The 21,768-nt window shown below is 41.7% G+C and overlaps 1 protein-coding gene across 3 annotated transcripts in view; it reads right to left on the reverse strand.

The window, feature by feature from the left end:
* unc5cb (unc-5 netrin receptor Cb) overlaps positions 1 to 5,293 on the reverse strand; it is a 129,515-nt gene extending 124,222 nt beyond the window's left edge. For 2 of the 3 annotated variants that reach the window (XM_085279616.1, XM_085279615.1), the window contains exon 1: positions 4,700 to 5,292. In XM_085279616.1, coding sequence (XP_085135742.1) covers positions 4,700 to 4,817 — 118 coding nt within the window. In that variant the 5' untranslated portion in view covers positions 4,818 to 5,292. Of the gene's footprint in view, positions 1 to 4,699 lie in introns of all 3 variants that reach the window. The other variant, XM_085279614.1, reaches the window with a different exon arrangement.
* Positions 5,294 to 21,768: the final 16,475 nt, after the last annotated feature.

A 21,768-nucleotide genomic window follows, 5' to 3' on the forward strand; every position in this document is an offset into this window, starting at 1 on the left:
CAGTATGAGCACAACACATCAAAACTGCATGGAAGCATTAACACAAAACTCAGTAGGAAAAAGAAAACGTTTAGGTTTAGTTTACAAGGAGCTTCGACTTTCTATTATGCTGATGATCAGGGATTACATTTTAACATAAGTTGAGAAAAACAAGGCAGAATTTATAGGAAATTTTAAGTTTTTAACTCTCTGATAAGGAATTTACAGTCTAGTGGTTTTGAGGGGAGATTATGGTGGTCTTAATATGCTCATTTCCAGGTCCACAGTTTATCCAAGGATTCTACTGGAGCAGCTTTGCATGATTCAATCACATATTACTTATTAATCTTATAGCGTGCCTCGGTTTATCCACCGTCGGAAACAAAGCCGTATTAACTCCTCTCACATTCTTCAGATTGGCTGTCTCTAACAAACAGAAGGTTTGAATAGAAGGTGGGTGGGGCAGAGCTAAATATCCACTAACTGGGATTACTGTGTGTTGAACTTGTACAGTTTAAAGAGGTAATCCCAGTGAGCCATTATATATACACATTATTTGAAATATTAGCCAGTTTAATGTTTTTAGGCCCATTAGGAGGGAGAGAAAGAAAAATCCCAGTGGTCCCCTTGAGTTTAGGGATTTTAGGCTTAGTGTTACTCAAAATGTCGACTGGCTTGACTCTTGATGATGGAAGGCTAGCAAGCTGGCTAATGAGTATATAGCAGCAGGAATGGTTCCCCACACCCTAAGAGATGTGAGTGGTTTCATGAGAAACTGACATGATGTATCACAATGTCAGAGTTTCTTTTGGCTTTATTTTGATAATGGGGGAGGGAGTAATGGACACAATATTTTTGGTTGGCATAATATTTTTTGTTGACATAAATGGTCACCGACTGATCACATGCAGTTTTTAATGATATAGAACACTTCAGTTATTTATAGAAAATTATCCTTGGATATGGGTCACGTTCCCCGGGGGTCCCCAGACCCCACTTTGTGAACCATCTATAAAAATGTGACTGATTTAGACATCATTTGGTACTCTGCCATATTTGCATCATCAAACTGAGGTAAAAGTAAAAGTTCAAGTGCTGTGGTAAGATTGGAAAAGAAAAGAAAAGGCACAAAATAATCAAACCGAGGCATTCTGATGAACTGGCCAAAAAATTCTTAGATAGAAGACTTGAACTAAAGGGGAATGTGAACACATAACCAAAGTAAATTAAAAAAATCTTCACGACAGGCCTGAGTGCAATGACAGACAGTATTCGTGTCCGCCGCCACAGCTGTTCCCGGCCCCAAAATAGCAACAGAGTATATTTTTTGCGTTCATAACAATAGCATATGACATCAAGTAGAGCAAGGAAGCAAACTCAGCAGCTACTTTTCACAGTAATTATCACTCGCTACCAGGCTCCGTCTGGCTTAAATCGCAACCAGCATGCAACTGTGACCTCACACAGCCATACTGTGTACACACTTTTTTTTTTTTTTACTTTGCTCTCTTCGTTCACCTGTGCATATCACAGCTCAATCTTAATTTCCTTCACTTACACAAAATCCTTCAGTTACATAAATTTGCTTTAAATATCACGTACTGCGAGCTTGCATTGATGGCAAAGGCTATCACAGGAGGTCATTTATATGTACTGCTTCTTCGCACAATGCTCTCATTGTGCATGTAGACCCAGTTTATATAATGACCTCTATGGTTGTAATGTTAGCAGCCCCAGGGGAAGCCTCTTAGAATAATAATAGGCAGGGAAAAAAACAAAAAAAACAACATTCACATTTACCTGCATTCTTTACGAAGCACACAGAAGTAGCCTAAAAGCTGAACGAGTGTGTCGTACAAGGAAAACAAAGAAGCCTCACTGTGTATGAGTTACAATATATCTGAAACCATAGCTGTCCTTTAACTTTTTCTCTCCATAAACAATCCTCAGAGGACACATCATCAGAAAGTGGAGAGGCAGGAGAGACAGAAACATGGTGTGAGAGGCAGCACGAGAACAGCGCTGTGGAAAAACTGAACTAATCCCAGGAATGCCAGCGCCCATGTATCCACTGCCTAACACAAGAGGTACACTATATAAATGCCAGCGTTAAGGTCAGCCATGGAAATGAAAGGAAATCGAGAAAAAGGAAACACCTTAAAAAAGTGATTTTCCCTCCCTTATCATGCATGTAGCACAACACATGCATGTTACCCACTAAAGACTATTGAGCAGCATATATGGTTAATATGCATTTATTGATTTTTTTTTATTTTAATAAACCTGGATAAATAAATGTGAACTGGACTAAAATGAGCCACAGCCCAATGGTGAGGGAGTTTGGACTTTTAGGGCGGGGCAGAATGTGACGGAAAAGAGAGGATCCACTGCTAAATTGAATGCGGCACAATAACTGTTTAATCTCAGATGTCTTGGTTTTTTTCCAAGATTTAAAAAAATAATAATAATAATTAAAAATACAACCTGATTGCACACCTGCCAATAAATCTTTTATCAGAGCAGCTATTCCATATGTTCCCTGTAAGAACTTGACATCCTCCATCAGCTTTAACAGTACGGTGAAGCTCTGACACCTCCATGGAAAAAACTGAATTGTATCTTTTCTTGCACCAAGGGTTTCAAATCAAGCTGCTGTCAGAGCCCTCAGCTACTTTCCTGGCAGCTCATTGCATATATCTGTCTCAACTTGTCTCCTTTCTGAAGAGTCCAGCAGGTTAATGAGAAGGATCACTTCCCGGTGCTCGCCTCTGTCTAGAGGATTAGAAAGCACTCTCAAAAAATTAATAAAAACTGTAAACACATATTTACAGCCACAGAAAGTAGGTCTGAAGAGCTGCGAGTAGAAGCACAGCGTTACAGAGAGCGCCCGGGTAAGTGAGCCACTTTGATCACCAGTAGTTTTACACTGAAGAAGTGACTCTCCAGCGATTAGAAAATGTGTAGAGCTCATCAGTGCCCCAAAATAGCGAGGCCCATTAATTAGGCTCAAACAATGTTCTCCTAGTGTATCGACTTCTTAATGGACAGATAAGAACCTTGTTCGTATTCCCATCCAGTCAATGGCACAGGGCTCTCTGGGGTTTTGGAATGGGTATTATGTCATCTCACCATGCCCTTCAGAAACTGGACCTGTGCTGGGGTTTTTCCCTCTCTCTTTCTTCCTCTTCCTCTTCTTGCTCATTAACTATGTAGGAGTGAGATGAAGGTCTGGAGCAGCTAGATAAGGTTGCTCACAGACCCTCTTCCCCTGTCTGGGATATGTGCTTAGACTTCAATTTGAGCTTGTAACACTTTTGCATGAACACTGAAGCCTCACAAAAAAAAACCCTAACTGTTCATGATGTCACTGCAGAAGGGAGTATATCTGAAATGGTCAAACCTCCCCTCCCATCCCCTCCCCTCCATCTCATCATGTTATTCAGACAACAGTAGATTCCAGACAAGACAGACCACCTACCTTAATTCCACAGACATACACTCTTGGCGTCTGATACACATGCACAAACACATAGTGAACACTAAATCCTAACACAGATGGCTTTTTCTCAGCTCCCTTTGTTTGACAATCTTGCACGGTAGAAAGAAGATTAAGTAAATGGCTTCAGGTGTTGTGGCATTATCTCCAAGATTTCTGTGACTGAAAGCCACTCTGCAGTTTACAGAAACATCTTTCACCAGGCAATTCTTTGAAGGAGAGGTTTTGTAAATCTGCTTACTGATTGAAACCAAGCATAATGACAAATTAAAGCTCGCTGCCGAGATATGTGTGTGTGTGTGTGTGTGTGTGTGTGTGTGTGTGTGGGGGGGGGGGGGGGGGGTGTTGAAGATTTTCTTGGCAAACTTCACTTCACGACTGAAACTTCCTTATTTAATTAGACATTCTCCTGAGCAAAAAGTCAAGATCATTTAAGCATTACTAGCTTCACTGGGCTTTGAGATCATTCTTCATTCTTAGATGATCTGATTGTTTTCAAATAGTGGACCTCTAATTTGGGGATTACAGCAGTCATCAATCAACACTGAGTAAGATTGAATAATATGAGAATGAATGGAAGTTCAGCTTTCTTGATTTGATTAATAGCAGCCCGAACAGGAATATTCTAATATGACTGCAGGTAATGGTCTACATGTTATATTTTACCTGTAATAACTTGCTGTGATTCAGGGTTCGTGTGGCTAATTACAGTTTTCTAACACGTTTTTTTTATGTGTAATGCTATTTTTTTGTGTGCCTACACTAAAATCTTTAACGGTTTAGGAAGATTTAAAGCAACAGCCACAATATTAAGGGCATCTCTTGAGCTTCAAAGCAACACTTCTCCATTTCTTTCCTCGGAGAAACAGATGCAGGGCTGTGATGCTTTGGTTTCCAAGTGCAAAGCGTAGTTAATATAAATTATTGAATAAAAACTTTTTTCCCCCAGTGAAGGCTTCTTTGGATGTAGTATCTTCATATTTACCTCACATAAAACTGCTTAGCAGTAGGCAGCCTGCTTTAATGAAGGCTACAGCCTATTATTTCTAGTACAGCCGAACTTCGGGGGCATGAAGTGGCACACTGTATTCTTCTATTAGGAGTGTGACTAATTATGATTCCGTTTTGTCTTGCCCACCACAACAGCGCCACGAGAGTTCATAAAAGTTTTCCTGAGAGCAAAGCCAAAAGGTTCACTGGTGAAGAATACACTTTAAAGTTTACCTTGAGCTACACCGATGTCAACCAGAAGGAAAAGCAAAAGCCAGGATACGGTCGGCATCTCTGGACAGGATCTCGGCGATCTTCCTCCTTCTCTGTCAGTCCGCGCAGAGTACCCCATGATGAGGAGTCAAACTACGCTCTAAGGCGAGTCCCAGTCACTGAGAAATTGATATGAAATGCGCGCTGGTGTCCCTCGTTACGCTGCGCAGCACTCCACAAACCCTCACAACCCGGGCGTAAAAGAAAGAAAAAATAGCTTTCGACAAAATATATCCAGCGCAGTGTTTTTGCAAACATGTGACACTTTATGAAACAAGAGGTGGGTGCATCGCCCTCTGTCACAGAGGATGTTGCATTAAAATCTGTATCCGCTTGCTTTTCCCTCTAAAGGTTCACTTGCTAGAGGTGTGGATCGATGTTCTGACGGCAAATTCATGCTCCCACATGAAAGCAAAGTCCGTCCAGCAGAGTCCGAGTCTGTGCAGAACCCTTTTTCACTCGTGCAGTGAGAGAGAGCAGTGTGTGTGCGTGCACCGCGTCTCCAGCGCTCCACTGACGGCACTGAACGAACCAGGGCAAGGAGCCGTCTCTGCGGGCTACCTTGCTCCTTCAGCCAATCCAAGTGCTCCGGCAAGTGGCGGCGCTGCATCAAAACCTGGCCCGGACAGCAGCGAGGAATGGATGCTGATTTTTTTTTTTCAGCTGAGAATTTTAATCACGCATTCATCCAGGTTAGACTACGAGACAGAAATTAGATTAACAGAAATATGAGTGTATGCAGTGGAATCCGTTATGTAACGCTTGTACTTGCGCGTAAATTCCTGCATCCAAAACTAAAGTATCATTAGGGGAAATCCTTTTAAGCTGTTTAAGCCCATTTCAATATTGTTTTTTAAAAACTATTTTAAATACTCATTTATGTGTAGTAAGGCTTAGAGATGCGCAGTGAAAATGTTTTTACCTCCATTTGAACTTTAGAAATACAGATCAGCACCATAACATCAACAAACTCCCCCCTACATATATGATATAAGTCGTTAATTTAAGAGTACTTTGCAAAAATATTTAGTCACCCTTAATTTCTTTATATTTTGCAAGGAAAATGGGAAGGTTTACTGAAATGTGCAAACATACGTGGAAATACAGTATATAAGCTTAAAAGTCAATATGTTGATGCCAAACAGCTTCAGTAATGCTGAGGTCCGGGCTCTGGGGAGGACAATCCATGAGTGATAGTGTTCCATTGGGTGTTTTTCTAACCAGGTATGCTTTTACTGCCAGTGCGTTTGGGATCATTGTATTGCTAAAAAAAAAAATAAAGCACTGGCCAATCAGACACTATAAGGTGGCTCAAAATCTCACTGTACTTTCTGCATTCATAATTCCATCAATATTGACAAGATCTCCAACACCACTGGCTGAAACGCAGCCCCAAACAATGACAGAGCCTCCACTGTGTTTTACAGATGCCTGTAGACACTCACCGTTGTACCTCTCTTCCATTCAAACTGACGATAAACTTCATACTGACCATATACTTCAAATTTCAATTCATCATTCCATCAGACATATCGCCATTGATTTTCACACCAGTTTTGGTGTAATTTGGAATACCTCAGTTTTTTCTCCCTGTTGCCCTTTCTTAAAAATGGCTTCTTGACAGCTACTTATCCTGCAAGACCACATCTGTCAGGTCCCGTGACAGCTCTGTGATCTGGATTTTTTCCTATTTCAGTTTCCTCAGGCTTTTGTTTTTTTTGTAAGGAAAAAAAAAACAAAAAACAACACACCATGCTGAGATATGCTAATTCATAGGTGTCCTTATAGGTCAGTTTTAAGTTGTTGAACAAACAAACACATTGCTCTGAAAATAGTATGGTACAAGGACTGGACTGAAAATATGTGAAAAAGCAGCCAATGACCAAATAAATTATTCAAGACTTTTAAAATAAATACAAGAACTTCTGGCTCCTTAAAAACAAAATATTTCCCCTGGTCTTCCACCGCACATTAAGAAAAACCTGAATACCCACTCCCTTATCCCCACTGCTCTCTGGCAAAGGGTCACAAAATAAGTACAAGCGGCTATGAGATGATTAACTGGAGAGGAAAGAAGAAAAAACAAAATAATTTTTTTCATACATCTAAATTTTGTTTGGTTTTCAGCGGGGAATGAGGATAACCACTTGAGAATTTAAAGTATCGCAGAAGTTGGTAAAAGGTTTGAGGGTTTTTGTTGATTAAAAGGAGACAACAACTCAGACATCTAAAACATGAAAATGATCCCCACATAGATACGGCCACTTTTTAGTCACAAGCATCCATCACCTATAACTGCACATTTCCTTGTTTACACAGCTACAACATAAAGTAGCAGAATAAATCAGAATAATTTTTTCCTGCACAGTAGAGCACAAAATGTTTCTTATATTCCCTACCAGTATAGTGCAAATAGGTGCTTCCATTTTCTGCTTTATTTAGAAGTAATAATAGCATGTCACAAAACCTGATCGATGATGAGCTCAGCCTCGCAGACTTTCAAACCCACACACAGAGACACACAGACATATACATGACTTTTGCTTTGCAGGGGGAAATTTGTTTCAGTCATTTCAATAAAAGCTGATAAGTAATTGCATATGCATCAGAGATGCCTAGGCAATGCTCCCGGCACTGTGATTAATGTGGCATGTGAACTTGACACTATCTCTGTACCAAAATTAAACTTTTCAAATATGAATCTAATTCAAGAAACACAGTATTCCCCCCTTCTCTGTAATCCTTTTTATGCACAGTGCTGTGAAAAAAGTATTTGTCCGCATCCTGAATTCTTAAGTTTTTGCACATTTGTCAGACTTAAATGTTTCACATCATCTAACAAACTGTAATATTAGATCAGGAAAACCCAAGTAAATACAAAATGCAGCTTTTAAATGATGATTTCATTTATTAAGGCAAAAAGCTATCCAACCCTACCTGGCTAAGTAATTGTCCCCCTTGTTAAATCAAAAATGAATTGTAATTAAGCACACTTTTTGGAAAGGTGAGGGTGAACTTCACTGGCCACACCCAGGCCTGATTACTGCCAGAGCTGCTGAATCAAGAAATCACTTAAGAAGAACCTGTCTGAAAAAGTAAAGTAGGCTAAAAGATCTCAAAAACCAACACATGTTACAATTTAAAGAAACTCAAAAACAGATGAGAAACAAAGTCATTGACATCTATCAGTTTAAAAAGGGCTACAACGCCATTTCTAAGGCTTTGGGACTCAAGTGAACCACAGATAGAGACATTATCCACAGATGGAGAAAACTTGGAACAGTGGCGAACCTTCCCAGGAGTGGCCAGCCTCATAAAACTACTCCAAGAGCACATCAACAACTCATCTAGGAGGTCACAAAAGAAAAATCCATGGGAGAGTTTCAAGGTGAAAAACTCTGCTGACCACACAGAACACAATCTTAAGCAGGTCTTACATGCTCAACATGTTTCTGTGTGGCTGAATTAAACAACTATGCAAAGAAGATTGGGGCTCTTCTTCACTTAAATCATCATCATTTTAAAAAATCCCTTTTTAAAGTTTATTCAGGTTATGTTTGTTTATTAATAAAATGCATTTGATGACCTGATACATGTAAGTTTGACTAATATGCAAAAAATAAGAAATCAGGAAGGTGCTACATACTTTTTCACAGGACTGTATGGTGATGTCCACACACACACACACACACACACACACACACACACACATATATATATATATATACACATATACATATATATATATATGTATATGCATTTGAGTAATTCAGTCTTCTGAAAGGAATGATAGGTATATAGTCTACATATTCTGTACATAACTTTAAAATGGCGCCGGTGAGGTCGGCTGCCGTGCTGGATGCTCTGCCCTAACTTCTCCACTTTTTCGTCACTTTTTGCTATATCTGCGATAATCTTGCATGGGCATCATGCAAAACACACAAATCCGCTACAGTAGAGACACTTTGGTTTCTATTGGTCTGCAGTACACGAACATTTCACCATGTTTAACTCCGGACCCAACCTGGCCAAAGGAGATCCTGAGAGAGAACAAAGGACGCGACCCTAAGCGACGGCCTCGAGGTAAAAGAGCCGGCATCAGGAACAGGCTACGGGCTCGCGCACACCGCGCACCCATGCCCAGTATCCTGCTAGCCAATGTTCAATCCATCGAGAACAAGCTTGATGACCTCAGAGCCAGAATCAAGTTCCAGAGAGACATTCGAGACTGCAACCTCCTCTGCTTCACCGAGACTTGGCTGAACCCAGCAATACCAGACCACGCCGTGCAGCCGACGGGGTTCTTTTCGGTTTACCGCATGGACAGGACAATGGAGTCGGGGAAGAAAAGAGGTGGTGGAGTGTGTTTGATGGTGAACAACAAACATCTCCCCACTCACACGCTCTTGCTCGCCCAATCTGGAGCTTTTGATCGTTAAGTGTCGCCCTTTCTATCTCCCTCGGGAATTCACTGCGGTCATTGCCTGCACTGTTTACATTCCGCCTCACGCGGACTCGGACACTGCCTTATGTGAGCTACATGAGGCTCTCACACATCAACAAACACTTCACCGAGATGCCGCACTCATTGTTATGGGAGATTTTAACAGAGTGAATCTCAAACGGACATTTCACAACCTTCACCAGCACATCAACTGTCCCACCCGGGGCACGAGGACATTAGACCACTGCTACACCCCGTTCAAGAACTGTTACAAGGCTCAGCCCCTGCCGGCATTTGGAAAATCGGACCATTCCGCCATCTTCCTCATACCTGCTTACAAACAAAGGCTAAAGCAGCAACCACCAATCAGGAGGGAGGTCGCTCGCTGGATGGACCAATCGGTGGCCGCGCTGCAGGACGCACTGGATGACGCACTGGATGACGCAGACTGGGACATGTTTCGGCGCAGCTCTGATGACATCAACATGTTTACGGAAGCGGTTGTGGGATTTATCGGGAAACTAGCGAACGACACAGCAGAAAGAACTATCATCCGAACGTTTCCCAACCAGAAGCCGTGGGTGGATAAAAACATCCGCGACGCTCTGAGATCACGCACCGCTGCCTACAATGAAGGGCTCGTCTCCGGTAATATGGACCTATACAAGGCTGCGTCCTACAACGTGCGCAGCGCGGTCCGAAAGGCAAAGCGGAGCTACGGGGAAAAACTAGAGTCACAGCTACGACAGTGCGACTCTAGGAGCCTGTGGAAAGGACTGCGGACTATAACGGACTATAAACGACCAGCTTCTTCAGTGATGAATGCCGATGCTTCACTGGCTGATGAGCTGAACACGTTTTATGCTCGCTTCGACGCCGCAGCAATTAAAACAACAAACGGCTGACTTCAATTGTGATGAAGTGTTTTGAAAGACTGATGAGAGATCACATCACTTCTTCACTTCCTCCCACCATCGACTCACTTCAGTTTGCTTACCGGACTAATCGTTCCACAGACGATGCCATATCTCACCTGCTCCACACATCCCTGAGTCACCTGGACACTGGCAGAGGGAATTATGTTAGGATGCTATTCGTGGACTACAGTTCAGCATTCAACACAATAATTCCCTCTAAGCTTTTCACCAAGTTGACGGATCTAGGACTCAGCTCATCACTGTGTCAGTGGATCCTCAACTTCCTCACAGACAGACCCCAATCAGTGAGGGTGGGAAAACAAGTCTCCCCCTCCATCTCACTCAGCACTGGAGTGCCTCAGGGCTGTGTTTTAAGCCCCCTGCTGTACTCACTGTACACTTATGACTGTGTAGCCACATCCGACACCACCTCCATTGTCAAGTTTGCTGACGACACTGCTGTTGTGGGCCTGATCTCCGACAACATCGAGACGGCCTACCTGGAGGAGATTAGGAACTTGGAGACCTGGTGCCAGGAGAATAACCTCCTCCTAAACATCAGCAAGACTAAGGAGCTGATCGTGGACTTCACTACAAAGCAGGCGAGGAATTACAAACCCCTCACCATCAGTGGCACGCCAGTGGAGAGAGTGGACAGTTTCCGATACCTGGGTGTCCACATCACTCAGGACCTGTCATGGTCCTGTCACATCAACACCCTGGTTAAGAAAGCCCGTCAGCGTCTCTTCTTCCTCAGAAGACTTAGAGACTTCCATCTGCCACTGAAGGTGCTCAAGAACTTCTACTCCTGCACCATCGAGAGCGTCCTGACGGCAAACATCTGCACCTGGTTTGGGAACAGCACCAAGCAGGACAGACGAGATCTGCAAAGGGTGGTGCGCTCGGCAGAACGCATCATTCAATCAGAGCTCCCTGACCTGCTGTCCATCTACACCAAGCGGTGCAAGTCCAAAGCTAGGAAGATTATGATGGACCTCTCCCATCCCAACAATGGACTCTTCTCACTGTTGAGGTCTGGGAAGCGCTTCCGCTCCCTTAAGGCCAAAACAGAGAGAATGAAGAGGAGCTTCTTCCCCCAGGCTATTCGGGGCCTGAACCAGGTGTAGGACTGGACTCTCCCAAACACGTCACTATAAGACTGGACTCTCACACACGTCACCACACGCACCACCACACATTTCCTATAATCCTATAATTCCTATAATTTATAATCCTTATCTTTATAATCTCTTCTGCTATTTGCACATTCTTTACTGTAAATTCCTAAGTTAATTTGTAAATTTTTGTAGTAAATTGTAAATATTGTAGAACTTTTCTTCTGTCATTTAATGGTCGGGCATTGTACAGCTACAAGCATTTCACCCCCATGTCATACTGTGTATGGTTGCGTGTGTGTGACAAATAAAATTTGAATTTGAATTTGAATAATCCGTTGAGTGTATTTGTTTTATTGAAAATCACTAAAGTGAATCAGAGGGGCTTTGAGGTTTTTGAATATAGACCTGAATATGTGGACTCTTTCCAACAACCTTTTGTCAATAGCATGGTTATATTAAGGCTAGGTGTTGCCCACTTTTAGCCTGAACATTATCACATACTCACCAAAACAAGTACAAGTGTTACACTTTGCGCAATATGAACTTATGAAATGGCAGATTGTTCTAAATTTTGACTGTGGTTAACGAAATAGATTATAAGCAAGATGAGACCTAGGAATAGACAAAACTCACTTCCTCACTTTTCAACCTGAAATTCAGGAAGGACAGGGCAGTTTCTTCTTTCACCTGTCAAAAGAGGACCAGCTAAACCAAGTCCAAGCAGTCTGCGTGTGTTTTGTAGAAATGTCTTATGACCTCAAGAAGTTTTGTAGGGGGCTACTAAGAAGCTGCAGCTGTATCTGTATTCTTGGCAGGAAGTGGCACTCCTAGTTGGTGTCAGCCTCCACCGGCGTCCTCCTTTATCACAGATTCTGTTTGTGATTTTCATGGACAAGCTTTAAAGGTGCAGCTGGGGAGGAATGGTGTGGTCTGATTTAGGAATATGTTGGCTTTATCACACACTGGAACGAGTTTTGAATAAAATGTGAAGCAACCAGTACCTTCAAGTTTGTGCCAATTGTTTTTATTTTGGTTGTGAGTTAGGGTAAAATGCAGGGTGAACCCTGTGGTGCTAAGAAAGCTGTGGATGTACCTGTTTGTTCTGGTTCCACCTATGGAGATGAAATATTGATAGTGAGCAAAAGAATGAAATTGCACATATAAGCAGATGATGCTACTTTAGGTGTTGTCATCCTCCGATATATCGAAGGGTGCTGCTCAGACAGTCGAGGTGGCGTCCAGTTGGTATCTAATCAGGATTCGCTGGAAGCTTTCCAGGCACATCCAACTGGTAGGAGGCACAGGGGAAGACCTAGAACATGCTGGAGAGATTATGTGTCTCATCTGGTCATGTATATCTCATGAACCCCCAGAAGGAGCTGAAAAAAACATTTGGAGAGGGACTTAAGTCCAATGCCGCTACAAAATAACTCAGAGTGAGCACTATAAAATAAATGAGTGCCAGTAAGCATTTCACAACAGCTTAGATTCAACAAGGTGATTTCTCATGTGGGGGGTGGTCCACGGTGACTTCTCAGTAATATATTCCTGTTGTTATCAACACCTTTCACATTGTCTCAAAGGTGGTCTGTATGCTTGAGATATGAAGAGTGAGCGAGTAATGTGAAGAAAACTGAGGCCACGGCCACATTCTTTAAATAATCTTGATTCAACGTGTGCACAAGAATGGCGTGTTATCTTGCCATGTATGTCCATTTGGGGGGGCGGTGCACTGTGACCATGAGGGCCATATCCCAAACCACTCATCAGTGTGTTAAAGTACAGGGTGGGCCATTTATATGGATACACTGTAATAAAATGGGAATGGTTGGTGATATTAAAGTCCTGTTTGTGGCACATTAGTATATGTGAGGGGGCAAACTCCTCAAGATGGGTAGTGACCATGGTGGCCATTTAGAAGTCGGCCATCTTAGATACAACTTTTGTTTTTTCAATAGGAAGAGGACCATGTGACACATCAAACTTATTGGTAATGTCACAAGAAAAACAATGGTGTGCTTGGTTTCAACGTAACTTTATTCTTTCATGAGTTATTTACAAGTTTCTCTTTGTTCACAGCCATTGACATGTTGAAGAGGTTAACACGTGAGGAGCGGATCGAAATTGTGTTGATATCTGGTGAACGCAGTAACCGGGTCATTGCAGCAGATTTCAATGCACGACACCCTACGAGACCACCCATCTCCCATGCTACAGTCAGCAAACTGCTTGCTAAGTTCCGTTAAACTGGTTCAGTGTTGGATTTGCCAAAATGTGGATGCAAGAAAACTGTCACTAATGAAGAAACATCAGTGGCTGTCAAAGGAGCTTGCAAAGAAAAGCGTCTGGACTTCTTTAAGTTGCTTGAAGACGTTTCACCTCTCATCCGAGAAGCTTCTTCAGTTCTAAGGTCAAATGGTGGAGAGTCCCAGATATAAACCTAGTGGGTCCCATTGCGTTGGATTGTCAATACAACCCTCTTCTCCCACTCTTCACACACTGAGAGCAACACCACAGGAGAAATGCCAGCACAGGCATCCAGTATCCGTAGTTTCAGGTGTTGCACATCTCGGATTTTCACACCATCGACAATTGCCTTCAGATGACCCCAAAGATAAAAGTCTAAGGGGGTCAGATCGGGAGAACTTGGGGGCCATTCAACTGGCCCATGACGACCAATCCACTTTCCAGGAAACTGTTCATCTAGGAATGCTCGGACCTGGCACCCATAATGTGGTGGTGCACCATCTTGCTGGAAAAACTCAGGGAACGTGCCAGCTTCAGTGCATAAAGAGGGAAACATCAACACAATGGGCAGCACATTGATGGACAGCCACTGATGTTTCTTCATTAGTGACAGTTTTCTTGCGTCCACATTTTGGCAAATCCAACACTGAACCAGTTTCACAAAACTTAGCAAGCAGTTTGCTAACTGTAGCATGGGAGATGGGTGGTCTCATAGGGTGTCGTGCATTGAAATCTGCTGCAATGACCGGGTTACTGCGTTCACCAGATATCCTCTTCGACATGTCAATGGCTGTGAACAAAGAGAAACTTGTAAATAACTCATGAAAGAATAAAGTTACGTTGAAACCAAGCACACCATTGTTTTTCTTGTGACATTACCAATAAGTTTGATGTGTCACATGGTCCTCTTCCTATTGAAAAAACAAAAGTTGTATCCAAGATGGCCGACTTCTAAATGGCCACCATGGTCTCCACCCATCTTGAGGAGTTTGCCCCCTCACATATACTAATGTGCCACAAACAGGACTTTGATATCACCAACCATTCCCATTTTATTACAGTGTATCCATATAAATGGCCCACCCTGGACAATTGAGCTTTTTTATTTTTTTATTTTTCTTTAGATAGCACTTTATTTTTTTTATTTATTTTTTTTGCTCCTCAGTCATCCAGTCCTGGTCATGGTTCATAGCTTCATTTTCCTGTTCTTTGCTGACTGGAGTGGAAAGTGGCATAGCTCTCCGCTGCTGCAGCCAGTGCAATTCAAGGTTAAATGATGTGTGCTTTCTGAAACGTCCTTCTGCACACCGCTGCTGTACTGAGCTGTCATTTATTTGTGGCCTGTTAACTTGAACAAATTTTGACTTTCTCCGCTGACGTCTCTCGTGAGCCTCTGAGGTGCGTATCCTGAAAGCAGCAAGCGGCACCCTGTGTGAGTCAGTCGGCTTGAATTATAGCAGGCCTTCCAAGATATTCTGTAGTTGTTTAGTAAATCAGAAAATTATTAACAGCCTCTCAGTGCAGCTTAGCGGCCTTCTATTTGGCAACTACTGTATAGTGTAAAGAAGTGATGGAAGTCTTTCTTTGTGCATAATGAATAAGATAAATATTAAGGGACACATTCAAGCAAAGTGTCTTTTAACATTTGCCACAGACCTTTGGACCTTTTGAGAAGTGTCCCGTGTGTCAGGAGTGAAAAGCCAGTGTATTACAGAAACATTGACCCACAAATTCCTCTCAGCAAATAACTCTTTTCACTAGCATGCCTTTGCCAGAAATAAGTGCACAGAACTGTTGCTAAACGGATGTTTCAACATTGTAGGAAACATTCCTTAACCGTGCCTTTATTTTCTTGGGACCCACTAAGTAACTGCTTACACTGGAAAGCATGTCCAAAGATAGCTATATCTAAAAGGAAATTGAAACTACATGTTTACTTCATGTAAATGGCATTACATAATGAGAGTACACAGAAGAATATTTCTGGGAACCTGATGCTGTCACGGCCAGCGGGGGCAGACCGTGTGGAGAGTGTGTGCGGTGGACCCAGGCATGAACACAGGCGAGGAGACGGGAATGAACTTAAACTGAAAGCGAGCCTTTATTTGGGCTGATGCAGAGGGGAGTGGACAAAACATAACAGGGACAGAGACTGCAACTAACCAAAAACCTAAACTGGAAAAACACTAACCTAACTGAAAGGAATAACTATGATCACTGTGAACAGAACGCTGTGCAGATGCATGGAAACTGTGAACCAAATGGCGTGCCGAAACAGATATGAACATGACCTGCACGGAACCTCATCGTGTGGCTGCATGAAAAACAACACAAACCAAATGGCAAACATGAACTGCACAGAATCCTGAAAACCACTTAATTTGACCAGCGGTGAGGTACACAGACAAGACGACGACAACGACGAACAAAAGAAGACTGAGGACTTAAATACACACATGAGGTGATCAGGGGAAGTGGAGACACATGAGAACACAGCTGACTAGAATGAAACATAATGACAATACAGGGGAGAGTAACACTAACTACAACGAACAAAGAACATCAGACTCTTCCAAAATAAAACAGGAAACACGGAGACATAGACATGGAGATAAAACATGACATGAACTTAACATAACCGCATAGACATGAAACATGACACGAAGACACAGGAACCAGGGAGACTGAGTACAGGGGGAGATGACAGAAACAACTAAGAAATAAGGACTAAACAGCAACCTAGAAATTAACTAGATCAAAAATAAATCTAAAAATACATAAAACTCAAACACTGACCACCTTAGAAACTTGTAACTTGTATTTTTAGTGGTTAGTTTGTATGGGAAGGAGTGGGAAGTTGTGTATGATCCTTACAAGGATGCAAATTACCCCTGAGCGTGGGAGAACACACATGGTACAAACACTTATTAGATTTTGTTAGTTGACATTCCTTAAAATAATTCCAGTGACTATTGTGTCAGACCTTCATGCGTGAATTTCCGTTACATTACGTATAAACATTCACGTTCCCCAGAGGATTAGTAAGGCGGTCTTTGACGATCCTCCTGCTTCTAATCTGTAGGCACAAGTGGGTCAGTGCTGTCCTGTAAAACATCTGGAATACTACTTGATGAATGTTTTTATTTGTTTTCTAGAAGAGTTACCAGGGCCATGGTCCCCTGATGTTGAATCCCAATAGCTTTGATTCCCTGACCTTTTCTTGTAACGCCATGAAAATAGTGGCCATTGAACATTATAACAACGTTTTTTTAAATAACAGGGAACTTCACTTCATGGATGAGTTGCTATGGTTTCTAAATGCTTCCACTTTGGAATAATTCCACTTCCAGTTTGTGAAGTAAAAAGGAAGGAAGAAATATCACGAATTGGCTTGTTGCAATGGTGGCATCCAGTTACTGTGTTGCATTTTAATTCAGCAATCACTTTAGAATGACCAATTCTTTCATCTTTCTTGTTTCTTTTTGTTTTTTTAACCAGAGATAATGAGAATCGGAGCTTCCAAGAAGTTGAACATTTAACCCATCAATCCCATTTTCCCAACAGTCTTGGGGATTGTTAAGATGTTTTTTGGCAAATGTGAAATGAGCCCTTGCGTTCTTTTTGGTCAGCAGTGGTTTTCTCCTTGGAACTCTCCAATGGATGCCATTTTTGCCCAGTCTCTTTCTCGTTGTTGAATCATGAACTTTGACCTTTACTAATGCACTCCCCCTTGCTAAGCAAGCTCACTACTGTCATTTAAAATATGGAAAGAGCCACTACAATAGAACTGAGGCCTCCAAATTTATAAGAGATGTCACCTTGTCTATATCCATCTTTTGTACAAAAAATTATATTTAGCTTGACAATGTTGGCATCCAGTTAAAGCATCATGCCCAACTTTGCCTTACAGAGCTATCAGCATGGTTGCAGATTCTTAGCTTAGTTTCACACACCCTTCATGTGTTTTTTAGAGAGACACGGCTCTCTGGGCTGTTCATGTCAGACATCGCATACTCCTGCTGAGCACTCACAAAACCTCTGTCTCTCCCATCAGCCTGTGGATCAATTAGACCGACAGTGACAGACAGATTGATAGGCAGACAAACAAACAGAGATATGCAGGCAGACTGATGATAATGCAGAGGCAATGTAATGCAATTTCTATGTGGAAAGCCCATCCCCCTTTCCCACTGCAACACACATGCTCACAAATAGACCCTGGCTTCGCTCTAATTTCAAAGATAAACATCACTGAGTGAAAATGGAATTGGAAATTAATCACAGCTATAAATTAAGTCACCTTTAGGGGTATCCTTTATCCTCGTAAGAGTTAATGGTAGCTAGGTAAAGTCAACCTGTGTGCCAAGCTCCAGAATACTGAGGATTTTGAATTATGACAAATGGCACAATATGATTTGCAGACAAAGCAATGGTTAGCGGCTGATTTTTTTTTTTTAACTTTGCAACAGTGAGCCACGGTGAGACAGTGAATAGCGGCGACAGCAGTCATGTGCCACACAGTAAAGCTGCTTTCCATCGCTTTGGGCACACTTTACTGCTGCTCTTGATATCGGTATTAAAAGTGATTTGCTGCTCCGTATGTGGCAAGGAATCAAAACTTAATTTAGGCAGATAAAGATGCCATTTGGGAGGGAGATAAAGTGCTGCATCATGGGAGATGTGTTCCCCAGCTTGCTCTCAGCTCCTCACCCTTACAGCGTCCTCAGATTTACTAGCTCTTTTTTCTTGCTCCATAAAACAGCAAATCTGCTCGCCAGGCGACACGGCAAATGTTAATGGATTCATTTGTCAAGAACCTTCCACTTATTTACAGTCCTCTTCCATTACCGTCTCTCCTCCTGTAAGAGGAAATCTAGTGGACAAAGTCAAAATATCGATTTGCCTGTCCATCAGACTGTGAGTCATCCTGTAAAACACACCAAGCCGGAGACACTGCTGCCACCAGGAGTGTTTAAACATGACAGTTACACAATCAGTGCACACGGCTCCCCCCCCCCCCCCCCCCCCCCTCCTAAATTATGTAATGCAGTACAAGTGAGATGTGAAGCTGATCGCATTTGCAGCACATAAAAAATATCATTGCATTTTGATTCTGATCTTATCTATTTAATAATTTGCCGGTTCTCTGTCATTGATTATTTTGCAACCACCTGAACTTTGGGGGAAATCATTAGCATTTTTTTAGTATTTGAATTAAATATAATGTTGAGAGTTGGGGCTTCGGACACGTTGAATATCTGATTGTTGAGCATTTTTATTTATGAGTAAATGTCTCCCGAGTTTCAAGTAGATAAGCTAGAAAAACACTCAGTAGCTCTGTTTACCTATTTATCATGTATAGCTTACTCAAAGTGCTGGTGCTGATAATATTGGCTTCCTGTAGCTCCTTAGACCACCCAGGTGGCTTTAGTGTGACTGCTGATGCAAGCCAGGCCTTGAGCCTGTACTATCAGTACCAGGTACTGATAGTTCAGACTTCTCATTTGAACACTCAAGCCTGGGGGAAGGTGAACGCCCTGCTGTGCCATCAGATATCCCCCTACCTCGACACATCTTATATCGTCTCCACTGTCCCGGTTTGATCAAAGCACCCAGCACCAGTCCAAACTTCCCAAGATCAGATCCATCTAAGCAGGTCACAATCTGATCAGAAAAAAAATGAACAAAAAAAGATTCATGGCAACTTATGTACAGTAATAGTAGCAGTAAGGCTTGATGGAGGGGGAATAGTGGCGCTTCATTAATTATTACCGAAACATCAAAAGCAATGCAAGACACAGTGGCAAACGTTAGCAGGTCACACACAAGCCAACAGCTCATAAATATACACAGCCAATTAACTGATTTTAGAACAGCATCCTGTGTGCCATGCAATAATGTTTGTGGAAAGTTCTGGGAAATAATCGCAATGCCACCACATGTTAACACACAGTGGGATGCATGCATTTTTTGTTCTTCTATGTTTAGTGTTCTTTGTCCCACTGATGTTTTTTACTGGAGACCTAAGCTCATTAAGACTCTTTAGACTGTTGTCCTTCAAAACCACATCACCTTAATTGCAGCCTGGACTGGTGGCATTTCAACAGAAGAGCATTACTGCAATATCCCCAAGGCAGAGACAGAATGTCTGTGATTCATTGTGGAATTAAATAAAATAAAAAACATCACTGGAAAAAAAAGGAGTCTCTTTTCACTACGTGTTATGATTCAGATCTGCAGAGGTTCCTGCATTTCTTTGACTATATAAAAGACCCCTATTATCCTTAAGGCCAGGCACATATGGCATGTTTAGCACTGTGGCATCTCACTGTCTGATTCTGTTTCGGCCCCTCTTCATTTCCTCTTCCATTCTTTTTTCTTTTCCTACAGTCCCCACCTCCCATGCAGGGAAATGGTTTGGCCTTTCTGAAGTAAACAGGCATTAATCACTTCTTGAGAGGGAATTGTCTGAGGGACAGCCCAAGGCATTTGAAAGGGGCCACACAAAGTCACATGGGACTGGGAGATAGATGCTGGAGGGGTGGTGGGTGTTATGGCTCCCTATGGGATGTGTACAGCACCAGCTGATGGGGTCAGCGTGTCCACCTTGGGTAAGTGTGTCAAGGACAGTGAGAGGAGGAGGTGAGACTTTGGCTATGGTTGAAAAATGCTGTTGCAAACTGGAGCAGTGGGCTAAGAGAAATTCTTTGTTTCCTCTCGTTTTCCCCCCTCCACCTCCTTTTTAGAAACAAGCGAGGAGTTTACGCCTGAACAAGTACAAAAGAGTTATGTGTTGTGAATGTCACAAAGTAACAAAAATTAAGCCACATTTTCAATGTTAAATGTCAAAAATAAAAAACAAAATCTAGTCTGTACTGACATCTGTATATAAAATTAAGGTGTGTGTGCGTGAGGTGTTATTTTGGTATTTTGTAGTCTTTGATTTTTAGCACACAGCTTACTTGTTGTAGAATATTTATTTAGAGATTCAAGATAATCTCTTTGTATTATTTGGGCTGTTCCTTCATTAGTTCCACAATAGTGAAATAACACAATCTAACACAATTCATGAAGCATGTAAGAAATAAAATAGTCATTTTAGTCATAATTACTAGTTCTTCTTGAGTGACCACATCAAATTGACTTTTTATGGGGCTTTATGAATCATTTTTTAAGAAAAAACTTTACAAATAAGCCTTTGTATTCAAATATCTACGGTAATCTGGATTTCATTTCAGACTTTTGTGCTAAAATAACAAAATAATACGTCACATATGTTTGGGGCAAGTACAAGTACATTGTTCCCCTGCCCTTAACCCTTGTATTGCTTTTTAAATAAACATTTTTACAGTTTTCCATAAAACAAACAAAAAAACATTAGTAATGCTCATGACATCTTTAATGATCCATTTTTGCATTAAAATGCCACTGAGTGACTGCAGACCACTGAGTGACTGCAGACCACTGAGTGACTGCAGACCACTGGTGACTGCAGACCACTGAGTGACTGCCATTGTAATAGAATCTCCAGTTAATTGCCAACAAACATGTACAGTTTGCAAGACACTATTATCCTGTCCACTAACTGTGATTGAATTCATGAAGTTATAGAGGGGTATATGTTGTGGACAAGAATATATTTTGTCAGCTAAAAAGTTGATCTTGATCCAAAGACAATCCAAATAAAAGATGGTTAATGTCAAGTCTGAATACAGAACACAGAGGCAGAGGAAAAAACACCTTTAATTGCCAAAAGAAAACTCAAAGAAACACAGGAGTCCAATAGATGCAGTAACTCGAAGGCACATATTTAAAAGCAGTAATGTACGAGGAGAGGAGAATTAAGACAAGATGTGGACTAAAACAGTGCCCACTACTGCATAACTATTAATTAACTAACTCTGAAGCACAAAGACTGACAAACCATAAAGGTAGAGACAGGGGAGCACAGAAGGTACAAGATGAAAATAGCACCAGCGACCATGGATACCATAGGCACCACAAGAATCGGAAATTATATTGGTTAATAATTTATCTTCTGAAGGATCCAGAAATACCGCAGCAATACTTTTCTCTTTTTTCAGTTCCCATTGATGGCAAGATGACTGCATACATCTGCTTATTAGTTCCGAGCAGCTCTTCCAAAAACATTCTCATTTGCTAATTCAACAACTTATTTAATCCTCTTATAGCCTCATAAATATATGGTTAACCAATATTTAAAGACCATTTTAGGGGAACGTGAAGGAAAACAAATGTTTTTCTTTTTGTTGGTGTGTTTTTACTGCCGTAATGTTTTAATAA

The sequence above is a fragment of the Mchenga conophoros genome, linkage group LG7 (assembly GCF_057382185.1).
Source record: "Mchenga conophoros isolate Kocher_MC1m ecotype Shallow Benthic linkage group LG7, M_conophoros_male_GT1.1, whole genome shotgun sequence".
Taxonomy (NCBI): Eukaryota; Metazoa; Chordata; class Actinopteri; order Cichliformes; family Cichlidae; genus Mchenga; species Mchenga conophoros.